At 53.5% G+C, this 26,023-nt stretch overlaps 1 protein-coding gene across 3 annotated transcripts in view; it reads right to left on the bottom strand.

Annotated features, from left to right (window-relative positions):
* The window catches only part of JADE2 (jade family PHD finger 2), a 76,199-nt gene that overhangs the window by 12,453 nt on the left and 37,723 nt on the right, over window positions 1-26,023 (bottom strand). For all 3 annotated transcript variants that reach the window (XM_068409413.1, XM_068409415.1, XM_068409414.1), the window contains exons 5-9: window positions 24,807-24,976; window positions 14,197-14,408; window positions 9,792-9,959; window positions 9,143-9,259; window positions 1,994-2,455 (exon numbers count right to left, since the gene is read on the bottom strand). In XM_068409413.1, coding sequence (XP_068265514.1) covers window positions 1,994-2,455; window positions 9,143-9,259; window positions 9,792-9,959; window positions 14,197-14,408; window positions 24,807-24,976 — 1,129 coding nt within the window. The remainder of the gene's footprint in view (window positions 1-1,993; window positions 2,456-9,142; window positions 9,260-9,791; window positions 9,960-14,196; window positions 14,409-24,806; window positions 24,977-26,023) is intronic.

Here is a 26,023-nt window from a genome sequence, read left to right as displayed (position 1 = left end):
CTGACCACAGATAATAAGCAAGTTAATCTTTAACTTCTCCCATCAAAGGCCGGGATTCACAGGCAGGGTTTGCATCGGTGCTTTCGAGGGCACAAACCCAGCCCAGATAACAGCACGCAGGGAGTCACACGGGGCCGAGCGTGGGGCTAATCTGCTCCCATCAGTCGAGATTACCTTGTTGCAGCACATCCTTTAACTCTGCTGTTGATACACATCAGCGCACAGTGACCAAGACCCACGAAACGGGATCAGAGCCAGGAGAAACAGGGAGATTATTTTGTGCTGTTACCCAGGTACGGCAATGGCACGGACACACAGGCTGCTTTTATCTCCTGTTAATTGTCTGCAGACCTAATGAAGAAGTTAATGTCTCTAAAGGATTTGGACAGGGAAGATGCTGCAGGAGGAGCATTATCGTACAGCCCCGAGCATCGCGCTGAGCCCCCGGCCCCGCAGCACGCCTGTGCCTCTCCACACCCGAAACAGAAACCTGCACAAACCAACGCCAAATGTGACGAGGAACTCTGGTCCCCTGGGTCACCAGGGCCAGTTCTCATCCACAAACTGCTCCTTTTGCCGGGAGGGAGAGACCCTTCTCCTGCAGCCAGCACAGGGAAGAGGCACGGCTCGGACAGAGCTGTGGGTATGAGCTCCCAATCTGCTGAACACCTCACCCGCTGCCCCTTGTCCTGTCAATGAATGTCATTGAGAAGAGCCTGGCTCCATCCTCATGACACTTGCCCTTTACATATATGAACATTAATGAGGTCACTCCTCAGTCTCCTCTTCTCCAAGCTAAAGAGACCCAGCTCCCTCAGCCTCTCCTCATAAGGGAGATGTTCCACCCCCTTAATCATCTTCGTGGCTCTGCGCTAGACTCTCTCTAGCAGTTCCCTGTCCTTCTTGAACTGAGGGGCCCAGAACTGGACACAATATTCCAGATGCGGCCTCACCAGGGCAGAGTAGAGGGGGAGGAGAACCTCTCTTGACCTGCTGACCACACCCCTTCTAATACAGCCCAGGATGCCATTGGCCTTCTTGGCCACAAGGGCACACTGCTGGCTCATGGTCATCCTGTTGTCCACTAGGACCCCCAGGTCCCTTTTCCCTACGCTGCTCTCCAACAGGTCTGTCCCCAACTTGTACTGGTACATGGGGTTGTTCTTGCCCAGATGCAGGACTCTACACTTGCCCTTGCTCCGTGCCAGCCCAACGGGGCGGCTGTGAGCGGCGCTGACGGACAGAATCGGTACCTGGGATGCACCGGCAGCAACGGGATGGAAACCCCTATCACCCATCGGAGCGCTGGACTTTGATCCGGCTCGTGTTTATTGTTCCCCCTCTTGGGAGAAGAGCAAACAAACAGCTCTGCCAGGGCCAGGCAGCAAAACCTGGCAGGGAGTTGCTAAGCAGAGGTTGAACAGAGCTGGGGAATGACCCCACGAAGCCTGGAGGCATCTCTGGAGAACGAGAGATCTGGTAAAACGTGTAGTTTTGACACAAAGAAATCAAAGCGAAGCTGCCGTGCTGCGTCTTTGACTCAGGCAGCTCCTGGAGCTGTGCTGTACCCAGAGATACCCAACGGTTCGCTGCAGTTGGGGAAGTCCAGCTGGGAGCAAGTGGAAGCAGAGGGAGGTGGAGCAGCCTGGGTTAGATTTGCAATATAGAGGAGCAAATGAGGGGAAAAAACTGAGTTGAACTTGTTGCCCTCGGATCCGGCAGCTGCATCCTGTCACCTACAGCTTGGTGCTGGAGACCCATTAACGGTGGCACCAGCCCAGCCCGACACAGAGATGGGAACATAACACAGCAAAGGCAGGAGCACGCTGAGCACCTTTGTTCTTCTGAATAACGCCCTGGCTGAAGGGACATAATTTTTAGGGGAGTCAAACTGTGTCACTGAGTCACCAGGGAACAGGGCTCCTTCAGACAGACATTACGGCAGCCCTGATGGAGCATACGGGTGCATCACTGAAGGAAAAGCTGTACTCACCCTCTCCAGGTCTTGCCTGAGGTGCATGAAGAGCTTTAAGCGTCGGTAGAGAACGTCCTGTTCTTGCTGGGCCAAGTTGTCCACTTCATCCGTTTTTGGTGTCAGCAGCGGTTTGTTGGAATTTGCTTTCCTCTTCAGCTTCCAGTACTGGTAGACAAAATCCACCAGCGATTCACTTAAGTCAAGGTTTTCCGCCACCTCCGAAGGCTTCACGAGTTCATAGAAGTCCTCCTCCAGCTGCTGGAGCTTCTGCTTCCGCAGCGTGACCTTCTCCAAGTCCAGCTGGGCTTGGTCAGGCTCTGTCCGTGCCTCCTCGGGCAACTTGGTGGCACCGGTGCTGTGCTCAAGGCAGAACGACTTGAACTTCACTTCGTCGTTGTCTGCTAGAATAGTCCGCATGTCGAGGTTGTGGTCGAAGGCGCAGGTGACGTGGAACGCCGTGACGCAGGCGGGCATGGAGCACTGCGGGGAGAAGGACAGGGCTTACGGCCAGGGCAAAGCACCATTGGTGGGGGGGGGGACACTTACCAACACAACGGGACCGTAAGTGCTTACCACAAACCCAGTGACACCTACCTGAGCGACACCACCTACCGTGAAGTGATGGATGCTCCACAACAGGTACTCCCTACGTAGGAACACCTGTATTGCCCAAGTCTTACACACCTCTGAGCCGGACACCATAAACCCAAGCAGAAGAAACCCAGGGTTCACTAGATACCAGCAGGCACCTTCCCACCTTAACTGCTTTAATCCTTCTCCGTGACGGACCCTGCTCATCCTTCACCTACCATGAACAGGAGTTTCCAATGGTTCTTCCAACATGACATGTCAACAGCCAAAGACAACAGCACAGGCCAACGGGCTGCTCAAAGACTGTCAGTGGATTTCTCCTCACGGAGAAATTTTTATCTGTATTTCACCCTTGAACTACTCTACTCTGTTACCACATCGAAAGCTAACATGCAGTTCTTACTGAAGAATTAAGTACACACTCTTCCACACTCTTAAGGAACAGTGTGGCCAACAGGCCAAGGGAGGTTCTCCTGCCCCTCTACACAGCCCTGCTGAGGCCACATCTGGAGTACTGTGTGCAGTTCTGGGCCCCCCAGTTCAAGAAAGATAAGGAATTACTGGAGAGAGTCCAGCGAAGGGCTACAAAGATGATCAAAGGACTGGAGCATCTCTCTCATGAGGAGAGGCTGAGAGAGCTGGGTCTGTTCAGCTTGGAGAAGAGCAGACTGAGGGGGGATCTTATCAACACTTACAAATACCTTAGGGGTGGGTGTCAAGAGGAGGGGACCAGACTCTTCTCAGTGGTGCCCAGTGACAGGACAAGGGGCAATAGGCACAAGCTGAAACATGGGAAGTTCCATCTGAATATGAGGAGGAACTTCTTTACTGTGAGAGTGGCAGAGCCCTGGCACAGGCTGCCCAGGGAGGGTGGGGAGTCTCCTTCTCTGGAGATATTCAAAACCCACCTGGACACGACCCTGTGCAACGTGCTCTGGGTGACCCTGCTTTGGCAGGGGGGTTGGACCAGATGATCTCCAGAGGTCCCTTCCAACCCTTAACCATTCTGTGATTCTGTGAAAGCCTACAGAATGTCTCAAGGTTTATGAGTGAACATGGTAGCTCAGAAGCAGCCAATGCTCCTGGAGCACAATGTCTTTCTCCTCTGGCAATTACACAGCCTCTGATCAGCTCCATTAAAAAAGGAAAAAAAAAAAGGCAACTCAGCGTATACAGACCAAAACATCATGAAATGAACTTTTTAGAACTGGTACAGTGGCTACACTGTTGTCAGACTTATATCAGATTAATTTTTTAACGATTTCTCTAACTTTCCTCAGGCTTAACTTACTTTGAATCCCACAGGCAACAAACCCCAGGCTGGTTTCCTACAGAGGAACTCCCCCAGGCAGCGCAGTGCCCGTGTCCACCTCAGCACCTTCTCCCCCTCTACTCATTAACTATTTTTTAATGGCTCAGAGTGTCAGGTAATTATTTCAACCATAACCCATAAGAAATCAGTCTATTCCAGCTGCTAATGACCAGTTAAACTGCAATAATGAGACATTTTAAGTGGGCTATTACTGTAGGCACCGTATTTCAGCATTTAGAGAAGAATTGTTCTTGTGGGGGATGAAGATGCAGTTGTGGCCTGAAGGAGCAGGCGGAGGCACGTGAAATCTCCTGGATGCTGATGACAAACCATTCGAGTTTTACTGAGGCTTTTCTGCACTTGAATTCACGAAGAGAAAAGCAAAAAAAAAAAAATATTCTGGTAGTAGCTGAGGAACAGAAGATTTATGGCTTTTTATCTCCATCCCATCAGCCCTGAATTCCTGCTCAGTCACCCAGTGTGCGAACTCCTGACATTGCTGCTTTGAGATATTTTCCCTTGGCTTTGTTCATGAATCTGCTGGTGCTCATGAAAGCGAGAGACTCGTGCGGCTGCCAGGGCCAAGGAGAGCGTGGGCAAGCGGCGTCCAAGTCCTCCTCCAAAGCCTCCAAACCCAGCGGGACAAGCCCTGCTGCAGCCTCCCACGTGGCTGAAGCACCGGCTCCATTCTCAAGTATTTATTTCTGGTGATGGAGGAGGGACGGAGGAAGCCCAGCCTGACTCCAGCATCCGGATTCATTTGGTGCAGGCAGTACAGCACGCCCTGGCTTTCAGCGCGCTGGTGCTCGCTCCTGCAGCCACGGAGCGAGCACTGACACAAGATGGAGATGCGATGCCACTGGACGGAGTCACCCGTCCTCACTTCCAGGGCACTTTCAGGCTGGAGGCCTTTGCCAGCTGGAAGTGCCCATGACTGAGCTTTCTTCTCTGGTAGCCGAGATGGTAATGGTACTGCATGGAGCTACAGAGCTCCTGATCTACTCCTGATCTACTCCCGACGTACTCCCGACGTACTCCACCCTGGCTGTTCTGGTGTAACAGCTGGGTGTACTTCAAACTACCGCATCCTTCTGTGCTGTTACACACACAAATATCTGCGTAGACAAAGCGGACACCGAGAACTCGCTGCCGTCGCTGTCCCCTTCCTCCTGGTTCTGTCACCAGTGCTAATAAGGGCGTTAGCAAAGCTGTTGTGGCCGCTGCCAGGACAACGTCCTGCTAACAGGAACGACCATCACTCCACCTTAGGAATAAAGCGAATCGAATGACACCCGTCCTGGATCTCTCCTCCGACAGATGGCAAGCAGCACTCGTCACAGACCGTGCCCAAAATGCAAATAGAAAATAATTAGGCAGCTCGGCTGAGAGGGCAACAAAGAAAAGTACCTGCTTGGCCACGGCTGCCCAGGGACCTTGTGCAAACTGACAATAAAAACATATTGATCCATCACAGGACGGCGCTGGAGCGAAGCTGCTCTTTGTGGGAAGGAGGGATCTGCCACGCAGGATAAACCAGGCTCAAAAGAGCGGCGCAGTCCCCGAGTCTGCTTCGTTATCGATCGTGCTTCGTTATCTTACAGAATCAACCAATCAGGTTGGAAGAGCCCTCTGGGATCATCGAGTCCAACCATTGCCCTGACACCATCATGTCAACTACACCATGGCACCTTTCACTCAAGGACCTCGGCACACTGGGCAAACCCATCCCCAAACAGAATCCTGAGACAGAGGGTGGAAACTGCACCAGAGATTAACACGGGCTATTAATTAGCCCTCAAACCACTCTCACTGGGAAGAAATAGAGGGATGATTTTATTGGCCAAGGCAATCCAAGCAGAAGGTCCCCAGGTCGCAGAGGTGCTCTGCGGCAGCGCGGGGCGCGAGGGGAAGGAAGCGGCTCCTCCGACAGAGCTGGAGGGGAACTCAGGAAGGAAAAATTAATTACCGGTGCTGAACGCCGGCCAAGCCATCAGCCACGACACTCCTGCATCCTCACGTGGTTTTTAGTGACCACAGATGGTCCAGATCCTGGTAGCTCTTCTCAGCCCAAACAGGCGATTTCAGCATCGCCGACAGCCTCGGAGGCCGCGGGGCTGGGGCAGAGGCTGGCACGGGGCACGCACACTGCTCTTCCCCTCGTGGCAAGAGGTACGTTGGCTACAGGCACAATCAGATGACAGCTCCAGGAACCACCACACCAGTTATCCCAGTGGATGGGGACCAGTGGCACAAGCAGCTCAAGGGGAGCAGGCAGCAGAGGGCAGAGAAGCGATGATGAATGAGCGAGTGGTGGAGGGCACTTCCCAGGGCTTTTTCTCCAACAAACACCAACAAAAAGAGCTGGAAGATGATGACAGCAAAAAGATCGTGCCCTCTGGAGCAGCTTGGTGAGCTCTTCCAGTTGCTCTGAGAAGTGAGGATGGAGTCGGTGAGGAGGGAGCTGGGTCCCAGGCAAGCACGGCCGGCACGGGCTGTGCAGCAGCCCAGCTCCTAGCGCTCTCTTCTCCTGTCTCAGCAACGCAAACGGGAAAATTCCTGCTGTATACGAAGCTCTCTTTGGCATCTCCTGATGTCTGACCACAAGAACCATCACGAAGTCATGATTTCCCCTTAACAGGAGCTAGGAAAAGCATGGCTCCAGGGCTGCGTCCCTGCCCGGTGGCCGGGAGCTCTTGCTTGAGTACGGCCACGCCGAGTTACACCAGCTTCACGGCTCTGCACCAGGAGAGCAAGGGAAGTCATTACATGCAAGGAGCAAGGTCAGAGGCATGGAGAGCAGTGGGGAGCCCTTCCTCAGGCTTCCCGGGGTTTGTGTCCCTTTTGATGGTCAAATCTGGATCACAGAATCAATGAGGTTGGAAGAGCCCTCTGGGATCATCAAGTCCAACCGTTGACCTGACACCACCATGGCAACTAGACCAGGGCACTAAGTGCCATGTCCAGGCTTTTCTTAAACACCTCCAGACATGGTGACTCCACCACCTCCCTGGGCAGCCCCTTCCAATGCCTAATGACCCTTGCTGAGAAGAAATGCTTCCTAATGTCCAACCTGAACCTCCCCTGGCAAAGCTTGAGGCTGTGTCCTCTTGTCCTATCGCTAGTTGCCTGGGAGAAGAGGCCGACTCCCACTCCGCTACAACCTCCCTTCAGGTAGTTGTAGACTGCATTAAGGTCACCTCTGAGCCTCCTCTCCTCCAGGCTGAACACCCCCAGCTCCCTCAGCCGTTCCTCGGAGGTCAGACCCTCCAGACCCTTCACCAGCTTGGTCGCCCTCCTCTGGACTCGCTCCAACACCTCAACACCTTTCTTGAAGCATGGGGCCCAGAACTGGATGGGGAAAACACCCCGATGCACAGAGGTGCCCATGCAAGAATATCTCACACCGGTCTCCGTAAACGTGGTCGAGGTGGGTGTTTCCTTCAGCTGTGGTGCTGGCTCTGAGCACCCCGTGCCCTCTGGGATGACAGCCTTCCACTCCTCCACCTTGCCGGCCGGATTTTGCGACCCTTTTCAGCCAAGCCCAGTTCCAACCAGCCGCCTGGAAAACCCCCTCCTGGAAGCAACACCCCAGACCTGCCCCACCGGCAGCACCCAGTTCCCGCTGCCAAGAATAAAAGCTCAGGGCTTTAACAGAACACAACCTCCTCCTGTCAGAGCTGGGTCATAAACCCGAAACGCTGACAAAGGTAGTTAGATCACACCTGTATAAACAGGCACTAATCACAAATAAGCTCCATAAACATGAGCTTGCAAAACAGAGCTCCGTCCCGCTGATGAGCACGGAGCGTGTTTATTTATCCATGGGTGAACTGGCTGATTTACCCCATAAATCCCTAAATAAAGGCACTGCCTGCTTTTTTTTTTCCCCTTTCTCCCCCTTTTCCTTGAAGCAAAACCCTCCCGAGTGTGCTGGGGTGGCCTTGGCAAACGCTCCGGTGACAATCTCGTGAAGACTTACAAACCACGAGCTGCCGGCACAGGAGACAATAAAGCTCCTGTTCCATCTCAAGTGACCTTTAATGCAAATCCATTTGCTCCCAGGGACCTCCCAGCTCCCGTGCCACGCCGGCACTAAGAGGATGAAGCCTCAGAGAAGCTGAATTCTTTTTGCTGCTGCCAAGCCTGTTTGCCTCCTTCCCCTGCCCTTCCGTTCTTTGAAAGCAGTTGCTGTTATGACACAGTGTCTCCATCTGGCAGAGGGAATAAGCAGATCCACCCAGAGCCATCAAAAAAAGAAGTGAGTCAACGCTAGAGATTTAAAGAAGTATTGTGAGATTTCATTTCAGGCTAAGGGGATTGCTGTTAAATAGCTCCCTTTAAAATATTAAACCCAAGGCGGTGGCCCAAACGCAGCAGAGCCTGCAGACCTCCCGTTCCCATCGCCCTTCTGCCACCAGCCAGCTGCTTCTGGTCCCCAACAGCCACCGCTGCCTATGCCCACCTCCGAGGTGCAGCTCCCGTCGCTGTACAGGAGCTGATCAGTCGGGACTGGCACACATCCCAAACCTTCTCCCAGTTTTTCAAAGCTTAATGGCTATTCCACCCCCTCCCTGCACACCATGACTGCTTCCGTAGCTGGTCAGCCAACAAGCTTCTGCTCTTTGCTCCCCAAGAAGAGAGACCATGGCCCGGGAAGCTCTGTCCCACTTTTGTAATGGGAAAGCCCAGAGCATCCTGCTTTTGGGCTGAAATGAGGACGTCTCCCCCCCTCTTTACTATGCTGCTGCTGTGGGGAGAGCAGGCAGTCAGGTGTCTGCTTAGACGTGGAGAAAACGTGGGAATGTAATAGGTGGTAACACTCCATTTTCCAAGCCAGCAGGCTAGTGAGGACTACCTAATCCTGGGGCTACCTGATATCCCCCCAACAGAAAGGCTTCCCAGCCAGCCCTCACTGGTTTGTGAAATACTTGGGCCATGTATCTCACGAGTATCTCACTTTTCTGGCAGCCATGCCAAGCCTTTCTGCTGGAGGTTCCTGATTTCAAACCAAGGTCATTTGCAGTCCCGGTAATTAGCGTCGCTACAGCAACATCACTGTGTTATGCAAAGAAAGTTAATCTAGATTCCTAGCACTCGATAGATTAAATGATTGCAAACAACATCTGATGATGTCTGATGGGTGCTTGTGCTCCCTGTTGGGTTACTCAGAGCAGGAGTAAGACTTGGTCAGATCACGTCCACCAACATCTCGATGATCTTTGGTGGCTGTAACAGGCACAACCCTGGAGGTCCGAGTTTCCTACCTGAATACACGTCCCAGTGCACTCCTTGCAGAGGCTGCAGGACAAAGCCCATCTGCTCGCTGGGATATGTGAGATCTTCGTAATGGGTTCCATTTTTTCAGGACATCCAATGCTAACCTGGTCACGAAAGAGAAGACAAGTTGTAAATACTAGTTACCAGCCCAAATCTCCCACAGGGCGATGGCTATGGCAGTCTGAACAAGGGATGGATTCTGTATGTTGTTTTTCGGAGTGACTTGTAAATTGGAAAAAAACCCCACAAACTTTAAAAACCAGAAACAAATCTGGATGAAATGGAAGGAAAAATTTATATTGGTGTTTCCTCTGAATTAATTCCTCATCTGGATGTTGCTGTGTATCTCAGATGGGCACGTGAAATTAGCCTTACCCTGCCCAGAGGTCTTGCAAATGCCCCCCACCTCTCCACCCTTGCACCCCACCTCTGTGTCCTCCCTCAACAGGGTGCCACGTGGCTGCTAATTAAACACACAGCCCGATGACGGACCAGCATCGCAGCTCTGACCTTGGCATGGCCTGACGAGCCAAACTGGACTTGCTGTTTAGACCATTAATGAACATCCTGGGCTCAGACCTGGAAACGAGGTCCGTGCCCACGTGCGTGTCAAGAGGAGGTTGGAAAACATCTTACTTCAGGTATCCATAAGGCACAGCTAACGTGGACCCATTTCGTCCCGCTCCGGGTGGGTTTCAGCGCTCCCCCCCTCTTGGGGCACAGAAGACACTTGGGCTGAACGCCGAGGGCGCAGGTCCGGCACAGCCAGCTCCCGATGGGCACCTTCAGGATGCCGTAGCATGCCTGCGCAGACACGAGGGAGGAGGGTTGGTTGGTCCCAGCAGCCCGCGAAAAGCATCCTCCCGCACCTCCTCCTTCGTTCCCACCTTCTCCACTACCGCTGGCTTATCGCCACCCCATCAGGGCATCGCAATAATAAACAGCAGATGTGAATTGCTCATCAATCAATCAATCAATCAAGCCATCAATCAGGTTGGAAGAGCCCTCTGGGATCATCGAGTCCAACCGTTGCCCTGACACCACCATGGCAACTAGACCATGGCACTAAGTGCCATGTCCAGGCTTTTCTTAAACCCCTCCAGAGATGGTGACTCCACCACCTCCCTGGGCAGCCCCTTCCAATGCCTAATGACCCTTGCTGAGAAGAAATGCTTCCTCATGTCCAGCCTGAACCTGCCCTGGCGAAGCTTGAGGCTGTGTCCTCTTGTCCTATCGCTGGTTGCCTGGGAGAAGAGGCCGACTCCCACTGCGCTACAACCTCCCTTCAGGTAGTTGTAGACTGCACTAAGGTCACCTCTGAGCCTCCTCTTCTCCAGGCTAAACACCCCCAGCTCCCTCAGCCGTTCCTCGGAGGTCAGACCCTCCAGACCCTTCACCAGCTTGGTCACCCTCCTCTGGACTCGCTCCAACACCTCAACACCTTTCTTGAAGTGCGGGGCCCAGAACTGAACACAGTATTCACAGACAGTGAAGTTAACTTCTTCCTTCCTTGCTACCTTTCCTGTTTTCACATGGATACTCATGCCGGATCAATACGTCTCAGGTTTTAATTAAAAGCTAAGCATACAAACGTGCTGTGCATCATGCCAAGCATCTGCCCGGCTCTGGGTCAGGGGGAAAAAGCAACCAGGTTGCTCCATCAGAGCCCCCACCACTGGTAGCTCTGTGGTGTGGTCATCTGCCACTCATCTCCTGTTTCTGAACTGCTACCAGACCCATGACGACCTCGAGACGTAAGAAATGGCGTGTGGGGAAAACCTCTGAGGTAGCTGAGGGCTGAAAAGCCCCAAGCCCATGATTGGGAAAGATGGCCACACTGGTTACCCAGCCTGGAGGGGAAGCGAGAATAACTACGGGAAGGTAAAAAAGGGGAAACCAACAGTCATAAATATAAATGAGAAGGGAGGAACCATAAAGGACGATAAATCTAAAGGACAATAAATCTAAAGGAGGTAAGGACAAGTCTACGGCCAAGAGAGCGACAGCTAAAGGACTCGGGTCGCCCACAGAGCTCCCCGACCTGCTGCGATAGAGGATGCAGCGAAGCCAAAGCGCTCCATAAATATTTCTCTTCCGCTCTTGGGGAAGAGCCAAGCGATAAGCCGTATCGCATAATGACGATGATAAAATACTTTCCACTTCGGCTGTAACTTACGACTGTATTAAACAGCTACTGCTAAAACCAGACAGTTTTTAACCAGCAGGTCCTGATAATTCGCACTTAAAGGGTTTTCACAGAGTGGCAGACAACTGCCTCGGGCACTAGCGCGGGGCTGTGTCACTATTTTAAGCGAGGAGATGTAATTAATTCCCGATCTGGCTGCTCTGACATCCCTCCAGAAGGCAGGCGGGCTGCGCCGATAAGGACCCGCGGCGCTGCCGGCTGTAAGCTGAGCCCAGGCATTTATCAACTCCACTTCTTGAAGCTTACCCCAAAACAGAGAGGTTTTTGTCCTGGTGCTGCAGGTCACTGTCACCGTGTCGGTGCTGCAGGTGGGGACAGGGGCCGAGGGGGCACGCGGAGATGCGCGAGCGTGGGAAAAGTGTATCCTCAGTCTTTACCGGCCAAGAACAGAATTTATAACGTGGCTTTAGGCTGCCCCAAAGCACAAATTGATTCTGATAGTGATTTCCAATGGGAAAAAGCCACTTTGTGAACAGATTATTGGGATAATAAGGAATTAAGGGAGGTAATATTATTGCTGCGAGTCTACACGGTTCAGAGAGACTTAACTGTGTATTTCACAGTGCCTCCAAATCTGACAGATAAATCACTTCTGTAACAGAGTTTTATAAAACATGTGATTTAGTACCAGACACAATCAGCCTGGTATGTACTACCGGGAGAATAAACTGGCTGACTGAACTCAACATCCAGGGGAACACAGGATTCGTGACCAGGTGTGCAGCTCTAGCAGCGTCTTGGCGCTCGGTTATTTATCCCTAGAGGTTTTAGAGCAGCTGAAGGAGCAATTCTGCTCCTAGGAGCAAATAGTACAGGAGCAGCTCTGGAGGTGAGGTGGGTTATCAGCTAAACCAACTCGTGTCTCGGCACAGCCCTGCCGCTGCCCCTTCCCACGGGGACGCAGGGGGACGAGGCACCGCTCCGGCCACGTCCCCCCCACCCCAGCTCCCCTCCACGAAGCCCGTGGCATTGGCACCCAGTTCCCCACAGCAAAGCATCGTCCCCAGCAGGTTTGGGACGTGGGGCTGATGAAGGCATGGGCAGGTTAAATAACATGCTCCCACCCCGCGCTGTAGCTCTGGACTTTGTGGCTTAGGGCGTAAATCAGGGCAGAGATTAAACCAGGGGCAGCTCACGGGCTGGCACCAGGCTTAGGGCTGCACTCTGCTCCCTGAAAACAATGGAAAATCCTTCATTTCTTTCAACAGCCCCGAAAGCCAGGGTTGCCACGGCCCGTGGTGGGCATGGCTGGGGTCTGTACAGCCCCACGGCAGCTCTGCCTCCCCCCGAGCCCCTGCCCGCCAGCACATGCCAGCTCACAGCCTCACATCGCCACATGGGCTTGTTAAAAAAAAAAAAGCAACACAAAAAAAACCCCAAAACCCAACCCTGAATCGTCCTGGTATTTTGTGGGATCTGATTCACTGATGGAAACCATTCAAAACACCCACCTCCCCAACTATAGATATCTCCAGCGCTCTCCCACCTCCAGGAAGCGCTGATGGAAAAGCTGCCCAAAAGATGAGCGAATGGCTCTCTTCAGAGGCAAAAAAACCCAAACCCTTCACACCGAGGGTGAAGCCCAGGAGCTGCCACCACCGTCCCAGCACTCCCCTCAAAGCACAACCAGCAAAACCTCCCCAGACCCTTGTGGGACCCAGGAGACCCTCACATGGCTGCTGTCAAGGTTTCCCCAAGCGCAGGAGCCCACAGACCCCCCCCCAGTAAGAGCATGATGCATTTGCATTCAATTCTAAAAATAAAATTATTTTTCCTCCGGGCAGCAAAAATAAAAAGCAATCCTGCACTCGTACAGCAGGGAAGCTGGGACAGGAACCCACGTGAGACAGTGCTAGTGGGGCTGGAAGGTCCTGCAGCCCCCAGTGTGACGCTGCGGAGGGGCTGGAGGTCCATGCAAGCCCACCCCTCCCCTGGGCGCAGGGCGAGCGCAGGGCTGTGGACCCGCACCCCCCCCAGCCCACCAGCCAGTCCCGCACACAGTGCTGGTCACCCCGGGCTGCTAAGGGTCCCACTGCAGTTTAATAAGCAAATGTGGGGTAAAGAAAGAAGAATAAGCGCATTAATGGAAGAGAAGGCATAAAACAAAACATCACAAAGAGCAGAGAACAAGGAGGAGGGGGCAAAGCAAGCTGCAGGAAGCGGTTTTCAGCCTCTGGTTGTGTATTTCTCCGGGCACTTACGAAGGGTTGGGGCTAAGAAAGTAAGAGAAGCAAGAGTGCTGCCTGCCAGCTCTCCAAGAGCCCCCTGCTACCCTTGCTCTGCTGGAGACGTGCTGGGAATCCATCAGGAAGACAGGCTGAGAGAGTTGGGGCTGTTCAGTGAGAAGAGAAAGCTCCAGGGAGACCTTCTAGCACCTTCCAGTGCCTGAAGGGGCTACAGGAAAGCGGGAGAGGGGCTTTTTACAAGGGCAAGTAGTGACAGGACGAGGGGGAATGGTTTTAAACTGAAAGAAGGGAGATTGAGATGAGATATCAGGAAGAAATTCTTTGCTGTGAGGGTGGTGAGACCCTGGCCCAGGTTGCCCAGAGAAGCTGTGGCTGCCCCCTCCCTGGCAGTGTTCAAGGCCAGGCTGGATGGGGCTTGGAGCAACCTGGTCTGGTGGAAGGTGTCCCTGCCCATGGCAGGGGGTTGGAACTGGATGGGCTTTAAGGTCCCTTCCAACCCAAACCAGTCTGTGATTCTACAAAAGCTTAGCAGGGGTCTAGAGCAGCTCAGGGGAAGGGGGGCGGCGGGGACGGGAGGAACCCGGAGCGGGGTACGGGAGCGTGACACGCAGCCAGCCCCAAGCCCACCGCTCCCCGCCGCGGGGCTCACCTGGTGCACGCAGACGTTGCACTTGTCGCAGAACACCATCTCGTTGCCATCCTCCCCCTCGGGCGAGCGGCACACGTCGCACACCACGTCCTCGTCGTACTCGATGCCCAAGCCCTCCTCCGTCTCGATGGCGATGTTCATGTTCTCGTAGCACGTGGTCTCCAGCTCCTCCAGCACTCGCTCCAGGGTGATCTCGTCCAGCTCGGGCTTTTCTGCAAGGCAGGAGGCAGAGGAGGACGCTGACGCGGGGACCCACCTGCCTTCGGGGAGCGTTTTGCAAAGGGCTGAGCGATTTAAACTGCGACTCAAGAGGCAAAGCCACGGTGACGGTGTGAGCGGCGACGCAGAAAACGGCCGCTTCTAACTCGGGATGCAGTTTATGTTTCATAGACAGTAACAAAATATTGCTGCTGGCTGAGAGGAAAGCAGCCCATTGAGCTGAAGCAATGCGGATAATTAGGGCTGACAGTTTAAATGTTCAAGGAGACAAGTTTTGCAAAGACGCTCTCCGCAGTGAGGGCTCAGACAAGCTCTGGCAACACAAAGTCAACGCTTTAATTGTTAAGACTGAAATTTGACCCTTTTAAGGCCAATTAAATGAACTGTAAAACTGAAGTCAAAGGCTGAAATTGAGAACAAATGAGGTTTTTTTTTTCCCCTGCTTGGGCTTAGTGCAATCAGAAGATCAGACACTGCTGTGTCATGTTTTATTCGCCCCGTACCAGGATCTTTAGTGGAAAGAAAGTGGCAGAGGTGCTTTACCAGAGGTTTCTCCAGAGTGACAACCAGCAATACGAAGCCAATAACCAGGAGAGGCTTTTCCAGAGCAGCAACCCCCAGCAGCAGGGTACCCGTCCAGGGTTACGGCGGGGATGCTGCTGCCAGCAGCTCGGCAGCACCCAAGTGGTGCCATGCTGAGCGCTGCTCCCAAAGTGCTGTCTCTCACCCACCCCCAAAGATCCTGGTGCCACAAACACAACGTGAGGTCACTCCAGGTAAGGAAAAAAGGTAAGGAAAACATCTGTCAACAGCAGGAGAGAGGTTTTCTGCGAGGGGTAAGAGGCAGAGTTAAACCCCCAGCGCAGCCCGTCTCCCCCTGAGCACTATTTCATCAGCGGGGAAGGCACAGAGATGGGGAGAGATACCAGCAGGATGCAATAAAAACCATTTTATCTTTGCATTTCATTTGTGTGTATTTGTGATAATGTCCAGGATGCTCCAGAAAGCCCCAGGCAGTGGAGGAGCCTGACCTGTGCTGCTGTCCCCCTTCCCTGCTGCAAGGCAGTGGGAGAAAACATCTCATTTATGAGCAGAAAAGGGAAAAAAAAGGCTTGAAGAAGCATTAATATGAAGCAGTTATGAATTATATGTTCAGTGAGAAATCTGCCATCCTGGGCATCTCCCAAGCTACGTCCCTGCCCCAGGCTGAGCTCTGGGGCCCCGGGGGCTGAGGAGGGCTGGGGCACGGGGGTCCTGGGCAGGCTCCCAGCACCTCTGGCTGGACGATGCTGGCAGAGGCTGAACCTTCCCCCAACAGCCACGGACTGGCTGAAAAAACTCTGTCAAGGGGGAAAGCAACCCGTAGGCGAGCTCGGCATGCAGACACACCATTGTCTGCCTTTTTAAGCTCTTCCCCAGCGTTTCGCGTTGGCACGGTTTCCCTTGGCTTGACAAGTCTCTGCAAACATCCAGCCTGGCATTTTACACGTCTATGTCGAGTCTGAGATACCATCGAAGACAGACAACGCTGCTCCCTATCGCAGCCCGTTCAAGCGGTGCTGCAACACGCCAAGGAACCCGACGGTACCTGTTTGATGACCGAGCGGCCCCGGTGATGGGCGCGGGATCTCCACAAAGCCCCAGGCTGGCACGGGCTGCCCAGGGGCTGTGGGGGCTCAGCGATTAGGCATGAGGAAGTATTTCTTCTCAGCAAGGGTCATTAGCCATTGGAAGGGGCTGCCCAGGGAGGTGGTGGAGTCACCATCTCTGGAGGGGTTTAAGAAAAGCCTGGACATGGCACTTAGTGCCCTGGTCTAGTTGCCATGGTGGTGTCAGGGCAATGGTTGGACTCGATGATCCCAGAGGGCTCTTCCAACCTGGTTGATTCTAATCCTAAGTTTCCAGTCCATGTCTGTGACTATGCTCCCAGGCACCAGAGTGTCAGTCTGGAGTTACTCCCTTTCTCCCAACGTTTCAGGCCCTGCTCTCTCCGCTCTCTTGCAAATCAAAATGACCATTGAAGCAATCCCGGTGCTTTTCCCCACGCACTTTCCAGAGCTGCCCTGTGCTCAGGGGAGAGGGCAGGCAGGGAGCCGGCAGCTGCAGCAGCGCGAGGAAGGAAAGGGAGGGGAGTTCCCACAGGAACCATGACCCTGACCTGCCCGCGGGGTCGGGACCGTGCTGGCATCGCTGGGACCGTGCTGGCATCACTGGGACCGTGCTGGCATCGCTGGGACCGTGCTGGCATCGCTGGGACACTGCTAGCATCGCTAGGACAGTGCTGGCATCCCTGGGACCGTGCTGGCATCGCTGGGATTGCACTACCACTGGGGCTGCGCTGGCATCACCAGGACAGCACTGGCATCGCCCAGATCGCACTGGCATCGCCGGGATCATGCTGGTATCACCGGGATTGCACTGGCATTACTGGGACAGCGCTGGCATCACTGGGATTGCACTGGCACTGCCACCGTTCCCGTTTCACCTCGATTGGAAAGAACCGGCTCCCATCCTGCATCCCATCTCCTCCATTTTCCACCCGCAGCGATGCCCCGGCATCACCAGTTTAACCCTGGGGAGACAGTCCCCGCCGATCCCAAAACTCTCACGCTGGAGCAAGACCAGCACCCCAGCGGGGTTTCCTCATCAGCCCACGTGCGATGCAGCCCCGTTACATTGAAAAATATAGATCTCCCCCCCTCTCCCGCGGACGCACGCGCGCTCTCACACTCCATTTAGATGTAATTACATTAGGAATTCGTTTGCCAAGCGCTGTTCAGAACACCTCGGAGCTTATTGAATTGACAATTGCACTTGATGGGGACGAAGCGATTAATCGCTTATGAAACACTAAACAATGGGGCCTGGGGGTGAAGTGCTCTTTCCATTTGTGCTCCATTTATCTCCTTCTGCATCACAGGAAGTTTGTGCCGTTGAACTCCATTCATAAAATTGTCATTTTTTTGGCTGTGAAAACGCCATCTGTATTGATTGTGGCCAGCTAAACAACAACAGAAATACTCCCACCAAAACACTCTGTATACACACACAAGTGACACCGCTATTGTCCCCAGGGAAGGAAGAGCAAAGACCCAGATACTGGTCTTGGCTACAATGGATAAATCCTGCGCCATCCAGGGAGGAAGGCACGACACGTGAGGCCATCACCGGGACCACAGACTCTAACTGCTGAGCAAGAGAAAGGTATTTGTACCTGGTTAAGGTATGCAAAGGGCTTGGATGAAGGGTGGGGAGAAAACAAAAGCTTTTCTGGGCCTCTGCAGAGAAGGGCAGTGAACTTCTCCATAGTTTCTGTCTGGAGGGACATAGGCAGGAGCAAGAATTTAATCTCACACCAAGAAGCATTTCTTCTCAGCAAGGGTCATTAGCCATTGGAAGGGGCTGTCCAGGGAGGTGGTAGAGTCACCATCTCTGGAGGGGTTTAAGAAAAGACTGGACATGGCACTTAGTGCCATGGTCCAGTTGACATGGTGGTGTCAGGGCAATGGTTGGACTCGATGATCCCAGAGGGCTCTTCCAACCTCATTGATTCTGTGATGCTGTAACTTCGCTCCCAGCAGAAAACTCCTCCCTGTATCTCCACCATCAGGGTCTACCACGATCCCTGCAGCCCCGCAGCCGCCCAGCATCCCCGTTATCCCCGGGGGACTCCGACCCCAGACGCCTCGGCTCCCCCACACCTCACAGCAGCTGCCCACATGGCACCTAAAGCACAGAATTTCAATATTTTATCCCAAAGGAGCGGGGATCGCTGGGCTGGTGCCGCAGCCACAGTGCCAGGTCTGGGAGAACCACCAGGCACATTCTTTTACGCCACGCTGCTCTCCGTTATAACTGTTTCTGTAATACCGTAATTTATGTGGCACGAAGGAGCAATATTCTTCTGCTAAATGAATTCTCAGCTACTCCTTATCGTGGTGTGAGCCGACTCGCTGCGCAGGGAGAGAAAAAATAGCTGGAGAGCCACCTTTCACAAAACGAAGGCCTATTTCTGGCTGAACTGTGCTCGACTAAAACCAACTTACTGAAATAATAAATCCTTTTACCCCGTGGAGGACACCTGGAGATAAAACAGCTCATGAACAAACAGTCACCAGGACTGCAGGCTGTGCCATTTGTTGATTCACAAGCTACAAACCTTGGAGTCTATTTTTCAGTAAAAATATATACAAACAAGCAAAATTTATTAAAATTAATTAAAAAACAAAACCACTTCACAGAATCACAGAATCAATCAGGTTGGAAGAGCCCTCCTGGGATCATCGAGTCCAACCATTGCCCTGACACCACCATAGCAACTAGACCAGGGCACGAAGTGCCATGTCCAGGCTTTCCTTAAACACCTCCAGAGATGGTGACTCCACCACCTCCCTGGGCAGCCCCTTCCAATGGCTAATGACCCTTGCTGAGAAGAAATGCTTCCTAATGTCCAACCTGAACCTCCCCTGGCCAAGCTTGAGGCTGTGTCCTCTTGTCCTATCGCTAGTTGCCTGGGAGAAGAGGCTGACTCCCACTCCACTACAACCTCCCTTCAGGTAGTTGTAGACTGCAATAAGGTCACCTCTGAGCCTCCTCTTCTCCAGGCTAAACACCCCCAGCTCCCTCAGCTGTTCCTCATAGGTCAGACCCTCCAGACCCTTCACCAGCTTGGTCGCCCTCCTCTGGACTCACTCCAACACCTCAACCTCTTTCTTGAAGTGCGGGGCCCAGAACTGGACACAGGATTCAAGGTGCGGCCTCACCAGTGAGATGATGTAGGCTTGTCACTTAAAATCTTTGATAAACTGAGCGGGAAACGATGCCAGCTCCCTGAGGGACAGGGGTGTTGGCGCATGGCATGGGGACCCCGGGGCTCCTGAGGTCTCCTCCCAGCTCAGTGTCCCTCCAGCTCACCCTGGGCCGCTCACTTCCAACCTGCCTGCTTGGGCTCGTGCCTCTGCAAAGCTGTGCTGAGGACCCTTATCCCCTCGGGGGCCGGGAGAATGAAAGCGACCCGAAGAGAAAAAGCACTGGGTAGATGCTAAAGCTGAGTTTAGGCACCACCGGGCGGAAGGACACTTCGGGAGAAGCACAATTTGCCTCTAAATAAGGCCGGGAGCTGAGGACCCACACACTCAACACACCCATGGGGACAGCAGCCACCAACGCCCCAGGCTGGGCACTCCCCTGGTCCTGTCACAAGCATCCTCCGCAGAGGTGAGGGGATGCCGGACAACCACCCCAAGAGCACACCAGAGCACCGGGGACTCCCCCAGACACCCCCACCCCATCCCCTGCAGGCACACGACGCCTGGGAGACGCAGCAACTGTACATTAACCTTTTATCGACGTTATTTATCAACAGACCCTTAATGTAAAGGTGAACAACAAAACAAACAGCCACACGCAACCTGCCCGAGCTGAGCATCCGCAGGGAAACTTGGGGGTATTTTGTTACGAACTGCTACGCACTTAAAAGATCTACAGGAACCAATTATCGCCCTTTCTGCCACCCACCGACATCAATTATTGCTCAGATTTCAGATGATGACACGATGTTTTAGAAGCCGCTCTATAAGCCGCTGTCTCTCCCCAGCGATGCTCGGCGCTGACAGAGCTGTCCTGGAGCACTTCTGATGAAAGCCTCCTCGCCCCATCCACCAGCAAAACTCTGAATGTCGCTGGAAACCCCCTCGATCACTGCGAGGAAATTATGGAAACAGCAAAACGACGACTTGACATAAAAACTGATCGTGCTGAAAAAAGTGGAGGCAAAATGTCTAAAGCTTCTCCTGCTGATTTCCAGCCCTGCTAATCCAGACATTAACACTTCGAGAAAGATGTTGAGGTGTTGGAGCGAGTGCAGAGGAGGGCGACCAAGGTGGTGAAGGGTCTGGAGGGTCTGACCTACGAGGAACGGCTGAGGGAGCTGGGGGTGTTTAGCCTGGAGAAGAGGAGGCTCAGAGGTGACCTTAGTGCAGTCTACAACTACCTGAAGGGAGATTGTAGTGGAGTGGGAGTCGGCCTCTTCTCCCACGCAACTAGCGATAGGACAAGAGGACACAGCCTCAAGCTTCGCCAGGGGAGGTTTAGGTTGGACATTAGGAAGCATTTCTTCTCAGCAAGGGTCATTAGCCATTGGAAGGGGCTGCCCAGGGAGGTGGTGGAGTCACCATCTCTGGAGGGGTTTAAGAAAAGCCTGGACATGGCACTTAGTGCCCTGGTCTAGTTGCCATGGTGGTGTCAGGGCAATGGTTGGACTCGATGATCCCAGAGGGCTCTTCCAACCTCATTGATTCTGTGATTCTGTACATTTGATGGCAGCCTCTGCTCCATCGAGCACACCTTCCCCAGGGTAACTCCACCGACTTCGGTTTCTTCCACGTCTACTTGACCCCCTCACCTCCAGTGCAGGAGGTACCATCTCGTTAGCGCACAGACACAGCCATGGATTCCCCCCAGGGCTTCAAGAGCAATAAATGTGACCTTTGCATGTTCCTGCCATGAAGTATCAGGAACTCCTCCGGCTCCCAGGACAGAAGCTGTGGTGGGCACGGGTGAGCAGCACACGCCATATGGATTAAGCCAAAGGAACACTTAGAAACGTCGACTCTGCCTTCAGCAAAATTGATTCCGGCAACGTTTTTTAGCAATTTCTTGAGGATTTTCTGTGTGTTTATGAAGTGCTGATCACCACAAAGGGATCTTTCAACCTCGGTCTGTGAAGTCTCTCTAGCCTCACTCTTACAATAGGCTTGGATTTAGTGGAGATCACAAAATACAGCATAAAATGTTAATATGAAAATGAAGACCTTCCTCTAAAAGGCACGGCCCGTGCTGCCTGGAGCGGCGTACACATAAATCCAGTTCAGGGTTTCATTCAGACTCCTTCAGACCCACTTTTTTTACTCTCTCATGTTGCAGCAGCAACAAATAAAACATTCAGGCACGCTTAAATATTGATTTCACCTCCAGCACGCAGAAGTTCTTCAAACAGTACACTTCTACCGAGTAAAGGAACAGCTACTGAGGCATCTTACTGGGGGGTTTAAAACTATTTAAAGCTGGTTTATGTGTAAAACTTTTGCTTTTCAGAGCAATTCCACCTAAGTGGGAGAGGGGCCGTCAGAGCACAGGGAGCTGCAGCTATCTGGAGGTTCATCTGATCTCGGTGATAAAATTCCATCCCCGGGGTGACCTAAAAAGGACTGGAAAAGGCATGTGCTGCGTGGATCAACACCGCCGCGAACAGCAAAGCGAGAGGGATGATCTCATAGGTGTTTTCCAGCTCCCCTCCCCGCGGCTCCTCCAGAGCCAGTCAGAGAGCAGGCTCCTTCTCTGTCACTAAATATTTTGGGAATGACACACTGTGCCCCCGGACTGCCCAGTGACATCAGCTCAGCCAAACACCCCGGAGGAATTCCAGCTTCTGCAGAGCTCTGGGAGATAACTCCTGACTTCTCTGAACAGGAGGAGAGGCTGCAACGTGCCAGTTAAGTCGTGTTAAGGATCTCCGAGACTAGCAAAGCTGGTTTGGAAATCTCAGTGTGTCATTAATATCGAGGGCTTCTGGGAGAAAGCGCTATTTATGGGCTGCCTTCAGACCAGCCTAGGTGGGGGGCAAGCTTCTGCCTTGGGTGGGGAAGGGCACGAGCTCCGCGTCCCACCCCGCTGCGCCCGGCTGCAGAGGGAGCAGAGCCCACGGCCCGGGGGGGAGCAGCAATGGTTTTGCTCCAACAGCTTTCCTCTACGTGCACCCAGACCCCGTCACTTCCATGGGCAGGAAAATGCATCCCCCACAGCAGCGCATCGCCCGCGCAGCCCCGATGCCCCACAGGCTCTGCGGTCCAGCCCCGGCACGGCCGGCGTGGGTGATGCAACCATGGTCCCACAGCCAGGAGCCCAGCACCCACCCTGCTCCCTACCTGCCAGACCCCCAGCTCCCCGCGGCCGGGGATGGGTTATTAATCAAAGCCACGTGTTTTCCCTTTCAAGCCACTGGAAAAAAACACACTAGCCCTCGCACTGCTAGAGAAGTGGGGAGGGCTGGGGACGGGGCGAGACACCAGAACCCTTCAGGCTGAAGCCAAATTTACAGTGGATTTCACACCCCAAACGGTGCTTTTGAAAGCAACTATCTCCTGGCTCAGCCAGGAATTCCAGAGAATCAGCTGATGGCCAGTGAGGCTCTGCACCACCACTGCTGACATCCCCCGGGCTGGTTATTACCATCTACAGTTGGGTACTGCAGGAGGGCTCAGGCGCTTCGTCACAGACCGTGGTCCCATCCAGCCTGGTGCTGTACAAACACCTCCTAAGGACCTCGAAGAAGCTGTCTGGCTGTAAATGAGAAGGACCTTGCTCAAACAGAATCAGAATCACAGAATCAATGAGGTTGGAAGAGCCCTCTGGGATCATCACGTCCAACCAGTGCCCTGACACCACCATGGCAACGAGACCATGGCACTAAGTGCCATGTCCAGTCTTGTCTTAAACACCTCCAGAGATGGTGACTCCACCACCTCCCTGGGCAGCCCCTTCCCATGGCTAATGACCCTTGCTGAGAAAAAATGCTTCCTAATGGCCAAACTGAACCTCCCCTGGCAAAGCTTGAGGATGTGTCCTCTTGTCCTATCGCTGGTTGCCTGGGAGAAGAGGCCGACTCCCACTCCACTACAACCTCCCTTCAGGTAGTTGTAGACTGCACTAAGGTCACCTCTGAGCCTCCTCTTCTCCAGGCTAAACAACCCCAGCTCCCTCAGCCGTTCCTCGTAGGTCAGACCCTCCAGACCCTTCACCAGCTTGGTCGCCCTCCTCTGGACTTGCTCCAACACCTCAACATCTTTCTTGAAGTGCGGGGCCCACAACTGGACACAGTATTCAAGGTGTGGCCTCACCAGTGCCAAGTACAGAGTAACGGCAGTTGTGCAGCGTTAGGAAGGGTGGATCCTCCACAAGGCACCTGAGCAGGACCGAGCCACGTGGCTTCACCCAGGAGCACCCTCTGCTCTGCCCAAGGACTTAATGGCAGCTGCCAGTATCCAAACCCTGGGTGTGCTAACGACAGGGCTGAGGCTGCTCGTACAGGACCTGTCAGTGAGGGCAAAGCTGGCTGTGATTTGCTAGTGATGCTACAGGCTCCACAACACTGAGATGATGGGAAATCCAACATACAGGCTACGTATAATAGATAATTAGTCAAACTCTAAAAGCAGCCTCCACAATTTTCTCAAGGTCCCAGAGATCACGGTAACAAAATCTGCTTGTAAATCATTAGTGCATCAGAAGAACAGAGATCTTCCGCAACCAAGATCAGCCAACGTGGTGGCCGACTTCTGAGCTTGTCTATGCTCCGTGCAAGCTGCCTGGATTGACTTACAGCTACGAGCACTCAGCCAGCGGGCTGGGAGACCGGCACAACCCTCCTGTTCAGCAGTGCTCAATCCCATCTGCTCCACCACTTGACAACATACTTTGTCCCACCCTTGAAAGGCCTTTGCAACTGGAAGTAATCCTTCATGTAGGCACGCTTCAGCTTTCACCGACCTCCCAAGGTGAATGGTTTATGGTGGCGGTGTTCCTACTCGCGCTGCAGCACCCACACCACAGCCTACCTAACAAGGGCTGGAAAATCCCTCCACGCTCTGGCAGCACCACACACCCACGCGTCTGTGCCAACAAACCTGCCCAGCAGACCATGCTCAGCACTACTGCAATGGTCACATTCCACGTCCAGGTACTTGCACTCCACCGCAACGCACGGATGGGTTTTAAGAATGTGCAGTGATGTAACAGCAGAGATGTCGGCCACACGATGCTGCGATATTTAGACATCTGAGAAAGGAGAGACAACCCAGGACCAGCACCTCTGAGAATTACACATTTTGACTAGGAAATCCTCTTTCCTCTGACTCCATCTGCCCAGTTGGCTACAGCTGGAGAAACGCTGGAGAAATGCTTTCAGATGCGGCCAAAGGCAGAGGAGTCAGGCTCCCCACAGCCATCCCGACCAACACCTCCTGCAGTGCAGGTGCTGCAGGGATGAGTACGGGAGATGACGATGGTCCTGAAATCACAGCACGGTCAGGAGTGATCTGGATCTATCGGTTCTTCTGCAAACCAGAGCCCTTCTCCATGGGGCACGCTGCACTGTTCCTACCATCATCTGGTTTGCCCTGTTCTTCTTGGACCATGTCCCAAAGCCCATACGTGAGTGGGAGGCACTGAAATGCACTCAAGATCCTGCACTGCAGCAATCCGTGTGATGTCTTTTGGAGAGCCTAAACAAAAAATTTCTTCTTCAAAGCCTTTTGTTCCACATGATTACTTAAAAAGACTGAATGCCCACTCTGGGATGCCCAGGCAAGGAGAAAAACACCAGCAGCACTCACCCATCTCCTTGAGCTCCATATTAACAAGTTCCAACCAGCAAGCATCGAGCTCGTCCAGGTCGTAGCGGCTCACTCCTTGCAAGTAAGTCCTCGTAGCTTCCGAAATCTCGGAGCCAGGCGGGCTGCTTGGTGAAACCTGGGAAGGCGAGTTCTCCAGCTGGGGTATGATCCTGGAAGAAAAGGAGGAGAGGCTGAGGAAGAGCTACAACTCGCAAAAGCATCCTGTTTCTTGCCGTGGAGGGTGCAACCACGGCGTGTACAAATGTGACTCCACAAAGTAAAGCAAGCCCAGCAAAAGCAAAGGGGTTTTGTGCGCTCGGTGTCATCTCCTGTGCCTCAGATGCTTGGAGGACCACAACCTGGACACAAGCACTTTCCCAGAGACTGCAGGTCTGGGCACCTTATGGGATGGTTTGAGTTGGGATGCATCAGAACAAGCTGACTTTCAGAAAACACTGAGCACAGCCTGGCTGCCAGACCCCCTCCCGGGACCTCAAACCCGGCCTTTGTGCTTTTTCCAGAGATGGAGTCACCATCTCTGGATGTGTTTAAGAAAAGACTGGACATGGCACTTAGTGCCCTGGTCTAGTTGCCATGGTGGTGTCAGGGCAATGGTTGGACTCGATGATCCCAGAGGGCTCTTCCAACCTCATTGATTCTGTGATTCTGTGGGGGACCCGTCCCTGCTCTGTGGCTGCGAAGGGGCATCCCACAACCCCCAGAAGGCAGGATGCACCTGAGACACGGGGGATAAACACGGGGACAGGGCTACGGCAAGGGCTTCTGCTCACCACACTGCCGACCCAGCTCCCTCCACCCTGCGGGCAGGACGGTGGGACGCAGGCGCCGGGTTTGGCAGCACACACTCGCTCCAACACCTCAACATCTTTCCTGAAGTGCGGGGCCCAGAACTGGACACAGGATTCAAGGTGCCAAATCAACCCTCCTTTCTTATTTCTAGCCTTGCTCTCTAGTTTTCCTCTCCCATTGCAGCCTCGGGCGCAGATGGGGAAGATGCAGGACTCCCTCCCTGCTCCGGGATGGCCAGACACCTCCCGTGGTGCGGGACATGGGCGATATGTGATGCCCACCATCACTGCCGGGGCCGTGGCAGGCAGTGGGTGCCCAGAGGAGCCTGGCCATACGCAGGTACACGCTCAAGGAGATGCTTTTCTAAAGACTGGTGAAAATACCCATTCCTCACCCTCAGCAAGAGC

The sequence above is a fragment of the Nyctibius grandis genome, chromosome 10 (assembly GCF_013368605.1).
Source record: "Nyctibius grandis isolate bNycGra1 chromosome 10, bNycGra1.pri, whole genome shotgun sequence".
Taxonomy (NCBI): domain Eukaryota; kingdom Metazoa; phylum Chordata; class Aves; order Nyctibiiformes; family Nyctibiidae; genus Nyctibius; species Nyctibius grandis.
Note: the sequence above shows the minus strand (reverse complement) of the source record. Positions and strands in the feature narration are given on the sequence as shown.